Source organism: Vicia villosa, linkage group LG1 (assembly GCF_029867415.1).
Source record: "Vicia villosa cultivar HV-30 ecotype Madison, WI linkage group LG1, Vvil1.0, whole genome shotgun sequence".
Classification (NCBI taxonomy): domain Eukaryota; kingdom Viridiplantae; phylum Streptophyta; class Magnoliopsida; order Fabales; family Fabaceae; genus Vicia; species Vicia villosa.
In genome coordinates this window covers 18651270-18657123 of record NC_081180.1, presented here as the reverse complement: position 1 = coordinate 18657123, position 5854 = coordinate 18651270, and the positions used below count along the sequence as shown (strand labels likewise).

The 5854-nt window shown below is 35.2% G+C and overlaps 1 protein-coding gene across 2 annotated transcripts; it reads left to right on the top strand.

Annotated features, from left to right (window-relative positions):
- Positions 1-382: 382 nt before the first annotated feature.
- On the top strand, positions 383-5854 carry LOC131630153 (uncharacterized). 2 transcript variants are annotated; one of them, XM_058900951.1, is made up of 10 exons: positions 383-619; positions 788-844; positions 932-996; positions 3666-3876; positions 3968-4065; positions 4817-4892; positions 4993-5052; positions 5131-5181; positions 5295-5373; positions 5513-5854. In XM_058900951.1, the coding sequence occupies exons 1-10, from the start codon at positions 539-541 to the stop codon at positions 5602-5604; spliced, it is 870 nt and encodes a 289-aa protein (XP_058756934.1). In that variant the 5' UTR covers positions 383-538; the 3' UTR covers positions 5605-5854. The 2 variants fall into 2 exon arrangements, with proteins under 2 accessions (XP_058756934.1, XP_058756929.1); XM_058900946.1 differs by having other exon boundaries at positions 384-619; positions 3965-4065.

Genomic DNA, 5854 nt, shown 5'->3' with positions numbered 1-5854 from the left:
CGCAGGTGCATCTACAGAACAAAACAACTTTAAACAAAAAAAATATTTCAGAAGTACATTTACAAAAACAAGAGACATTTTAGACAATTCGTATGATGCATGAGAGACACGTAGGGTGGAGTAACATATTCTCTATAAGTTTTATAGTGGTGTATGGGTTGGTAGATGTCACGTCTTCTTGAATCCTTGTACCATATACGTTTTTTCGGAATGAGGGGTTGAAATTGAAACATTTTTCTAGGAAATATGGAAGGGTGTATAAGAAAAAATAGGTTGTATTATTAAAATTTCCCTATTGTCCACATTTGACCCAAAATAACAAAATTAAAAAATTATTATTAATTAATTAATATTACTATTTGTATTATCTATTTTATTTATTTTTTGACAAATTTATTGGAAGATCACAATCTCCAACAGCAACTTCTCCATTGAAGCAAGAACAGATCCTTCGCACTCGGTGACGAATTGATGAACAAAAACCATTGAAAATTCGCAAGAGCAAAAGAACAAACCCTAATTTTGCTGAAAACCGAAAATGTCAGCAGAAGCTCCTCCTTTCCAAGAAGCAGCAAGATGCGTTGTCTGCAGTTGCAGTTTCAACACCTTCAGAAGACGGGTAGATAGATACCTCCATTTCTCTTACACGCCTTGCATGTTTTTCAATTCCAATTTCACAGTTTTCATTTTCTAGCATCATATTAAATTCACACACTCTGCTCTATGTTTATCAATTTGGGGATCTTCATAAATAGATGATAACTGGTTTTGTGTGGTGTGTATGCAGCATCACTGCCGGTGTTGTGGGAGAACATTGTGCAATGAACATTCATCGGATCAAATGGTATGGCGTTTAGTTTCTTCTGTTTTGAGTATTAGTGGAAGTATATAATGCTTGATGAACTTTGTCGAGTAATGTTTTTCTATGCAGGCTTTACCTCAATTTGGCATTTACTCGAATGTCCGTGTATGTGCTGATTGTTTCAACAATTCGCGGTAAATTACTTCCTCATAAACTTTGTATCTTGTTTTTTTTTTTTTTTCAATTACATTACTTCAGAGATATAAAAAGGGTGGAAATTTAGTTTGTTGTTGAGTTTAAGGTAGCTGTAATTCTCAGTGTCTTGTGAACTTCCGTTTAAAAGAAATTAGGAACTTACTAGCAATTGGAGAAAGGAAAAAATAGCGCGGACTTGTGAAGTATTAGTTGTACGGTGGTTGTGTAAGATCGGATTCAATGCATTTCTTATGTAAATAGTTCCAGAGACTTGTTAAGTGTCCTTTTAAAATACAGGTGAGGTCATCCATCATGATATTTCTTCCTATTTGGTTGCATGGAAAAGAATCAAACCAGTGGAATTAAACACTCCTTGGTCTATAAGACTGGGTTTGGTGCCATGTGAGCTATCAGCTCAATGGCTAGTTAATCTTGATGTTTTAGATTATTTTTATCTTGAAAATGCTCTCAAGCATTTCAGCACAAAGTAGTCATTTCCAGATAGTGGCACAGAGCAGCCGATCCCAAAAGTGGGATAGCGGGATCGCGTCTTGTAGGATAACTGCTATATTTGATCATTTTTTTTGACAAATCACATATAATAGTTATAAACATGTATTTAATGTAAAATTAAAGAAATGACTCAACTCATAAAATTCATAAATCAAAGCACACATGACTCTTGAAGTGCATAAACGACTATGAAGGAAGGTTAAGGTTGAGTCTCAACTCAAATTTGATTGGAAAACCCAAAATTACTCTTAAAACATTGAAAATTTAAGGGGTAATTTCGGTTTTTTAGAGGAGAAAAGGATTGCGGGCCAGAAACCGCTCCGGATTGAGAACCACTGTGCTCCGCTGTTCAATATTTACCCTGTAGAGGCCGCTGCCCGCTATAGTGTTCTGCACCGCTCCACTATAGCAGGATAACACCGCTATTGGCCGCTATTGACTACTCTGTTTCAGCGGTAATATTTTGTGTCTTTTCCGGTGAAGAAGGTAATTTCAATTTAAGCTATATGCAAGAGTTATGTGGATTTAATTTTATACTAGAAGAATTTCATTTTTCCATAAAAAACGAATACTGGCGGTGTATGTGCTGATTGTTTCAACAAGCCGTGATTAATTACTCCCTCATAAAATTTGTAGCTCCCTATTATTTTTCAATTATCATTTGAAGACGAAACTGGGTATTTTTCTTTGCATGCTAAAAGGCAAAAGCACATTTGTTAAGGCAATATGTCTTTAGGATTCTGTATAGCTGTTCAACATCATGAGCAACTGATAGTTAAATTTTATTTGTCCACCTTGTTTGGTGGAGTTTGTGATACTTTTAACCATAAATGTCAGAAGTTGTTATTGGAATTTCTTTCTGGTATACAATGTATAGGACCAGTACACTATTGTGATTGAGTAAGGAGTGGTACTCTACTGAGATCAGGCCAAAGTCTTCGCCCCGAGATAGTTTTAAGAAGAACCTAATAACAAAGTCTTCTTCCTATTTGTTTACATGGGAGGCCATGCAGACCTAAAAAAATGATCAAATCCGTGGAACTAAGCACATCTTGGTCTATAGTTTGGGTTCAATGCCATGTGACTATCAGCTCAATAGCTAGCTGCCCTTAGTATTCTAGTTATTTTTGTCTTGAAAATGTTCTCAAACATTTTGATATGGACTTGAGTATTGTGGGGTGCCCAAGTCCCACATCGAGATGTATGGGATACTCGATGGAGTACTTAAGTGGTTTGGTTTTTCCCCCTTGATAGGTAGCTTTTAAGAGTGGGTTTGCCAAGTGCCTAGATGCTTATCAACGGGTATCAAAGCTGGCTGTTGGTGGCCTCAAAAGGGCTACCTATGGAGGGGATGTCCAAAAACGGCTGAGTAAAGCGCCGTAGAATGCCAACCGCCAGAATGTTGGCTCCTAGGGGCAGTGCTATGATAAGGACTTGGATAATATGGGGTGCCCAGGTCCCACATCGAGAGCAGTATGCGATGCTTGGTGGAGCATATATGTGGCTTGGTTCTTCCCCCTTGATAGCTAGCTTTTAAGGGTGGGTTCCCAAGTACTTAGATACTTATCACATTCAGTGGTAATATTTTTTTTTTTTTTTCTGATGAAGAAAGTATTTTCATTTTAAACTAAATGCAAGAGTTGTAATGATTTAATTTGATATAAGAAGAATTTCATAAAGACATGGATGAATTTAGAGGATAATAAACCAAAACATAAGAGGCTTAATTGTAAGAGTGAACAAAAGAACAATCAAAGGAGCAAAGCTACCCAATCCCTCAACATATTTATTTGGTAAAATTGAAATTCCCTTTGAAAGACCGTCTACTTTATACTAAGTAGAAGCTGCTCATCTAATCTTACAAAAGTTACATGATTGATGCTATATTTTTATTAATAATTCAGCTGCTATATGCGTTTCTTGAGAAACTATCAAATTGTTATTCCTCTTACAATTTTGGACTGCAGTTACATATCAAAACCCCTCATCCATTCAACATGAAGCCCGTCTCATTTCTTGACATTAGAATTTCGTTTAAAACTATAACAACAATATACTATTTTCTTTCATCTTTATGTAATGATATCATTATTTTCTACATGAGATCAATATTATTTAGGAAACACTTATACATTACATAATTTATTTGGCACAGATCTGGGAAGAGTGTACCACAAGCTTCTTCAGATGGAGTAAACAGCATAACAAATGCAGTTTCTGAATTAGATATCGACGCAAATGTTGATTCAAAAAGAACACCTATTGCAGATAATAAGCTTGCGCCGGGTGTTAAAGAGTGTAAGTGTGGAATGCCGCTTTGCATTTGTGAAGCTCCTGCCACTTCCTCTGATGCACTCCCCCAGGAGGTGATAATTCTTTTTGTCTTCAGATACTTTTTTTTTTTACTGAAATCCACAAACTCATTATTTTTCTATTTTTCATTCTCTGTGACAGAAGAAATTCACCCCAGTTGTTACAGCTCCATCAAATCCTAAACCCAAGAAGACAGATAATGTTTCAAAAAATAAAAGTTCCACTTCCACGAACAAGTTTAGGTAGGGACTGATTGACAGATATTATTTTTGTGGTAATATCAGTAATATACATGTTTTGAATCAATTTTGGTACACAGTTGAGGGTTACAATATGTAGTTTGCATCTCTGGGTAATAATAATTCTCCAGCCCGGGTATAAAATAACTGGTAAGGTGGAGTAAAAGAAAGGATTATAAGAAAGGAATTTCTTCTGTTGAAAGCTTGAAATCACATTCTCATTTCCTTAACACGTGTTGTTCCGACACAATAACAAGTTTTACAAGCTCATTAGTCCTAGTAGAAAAAGAGCACTTCCCTAGAAGTGAAGTTGACTTTCCAATTGACAAGAAATATAAAAGTTGTTGCATTTTATAAATTTCTTGGTTGAGATGGTAATGAGGAAAGTTTAGCATTTCGATGTCTCATCCGCTGAAGTCTATACTTTGAAAAAAAACATTTCCCATGAAAATAAGGAGGGGATTTCTGTCTGAATGTTCTGGAATTGTGCTCCAGCCAAAATACCCTGGGTAGTTGGTCGATTGTGTTATAGTTTTATTCTTTCTTGTTGTGAACAAGAGAAATAAAGTGACATCTTTGTCATAAAAACATGATTTTTTTAGTATGCAAAATTTTCTTTTGGATGTTGAATAGTTATAAAGCAATTATCTCATCTCACTATGTCTAATGTCACAATTGCATACTCACAACTTAATTATGCTCTTGATTACTTTATGATATCATTATTTGATAGTTTATGATGTTAAATTTGCAGTTCTACGTTTAACCTCGGTAATGTATCTGCTAGTACCTCCAACAAACCCCAGGTGGATTATGAAGTTAATGGAGAGGTAAATGTTTTTTACTGTGTAGATTTTTTAATTTCTTATATGGCATCACTTAGCTGTTGCGACTTGCATGTCATATGTGAATTTGATGTGATGTTCTCAGGGTTTACGAGAAGCAATAAAAAATGGTGACATTGCTGCTGTAAAAAAACTTCTTAAGGAGGTATTTTTCTTTCAAATGATGCACCTTTATAGTTTTCTGTTTTGAGGGAAGTACTATTCATGAATTCTATATGTGCAGGGTGTGGATGCAAATTACAGAGATAAGCAAGGACTATCTTTATTGCATTTGGTATCTCTCTTACTCTTCTGCAAGCTTGTTTGTACTCATTCCTATGCAAGCATGTAATGTAATTCTGTTTATCTTAATCATATAGTGGAAACTAATTCTGATATTCTCTATAGGCTGCAGTGTTCAATCAAACTGATATAGTTTTCATTCTCATGGATTCGGGGGCAAGCCTGGAGTATAAAAATGCACAAGGTAATTAATACTTTCCTTTTCCTAAAAATCAGCCGATTACAGTTTCAACCTGATTCTCTACAGTGTTTTGAAAGTAATAATAGGCAATATTTTTCTTGAATGAATACAAACCCTAACTCGCTGCTACTTGCTTATTCAGGAGAAACACCTTTAGATTGTGCTCCTGTCACACTTCAATATAAAATGCGACAGAAAATTGAAGAAAGAAGATCTATGGACCAAAGGAATTGAATACCGGCATTTAAGTTCTGATAGGGCTCTGTGACTAAAAGTAAAATGAAACTCTGCTACACTATAATGCGACAGAACTGGAGTTCTATTCATCTCTTTCTGACTGAATATGCAAACCTATGTAAGACACATCTTAGAATTTATCCAGATTAAATTTAATCTGTTTGCTGTATGACATATAATGCATTTTTCTGAATGCATCTGTGTTGTTGACCTATATTATCTTTTCTATGTACCACTCTACTTTTTA

Bases quoted from the DNA above. Each gene is read 5' to 3' on its own strand.
- LOC131630153 (XM_058900946.1), top strand. From the start codon at position 539: ATGTCAGCAGAAGCTCCTCCTTTCCAAGAAGCAGCAAGATGCGTTGTC. The intron at 620-787 runs GTAGATAGATAC...GTGTGTATGCAG, and splicing joins TCAACACCTTCAGAAGACGG to CATCACTGCCGGTGTTGTGG. The intron at 5,374-5,512 runs GTAATTAATACT...TTGCTTATTCAG, and splicing joins GGAGTATAAAAATGCACAAG to GAGAAACACCTTTAGATTGT.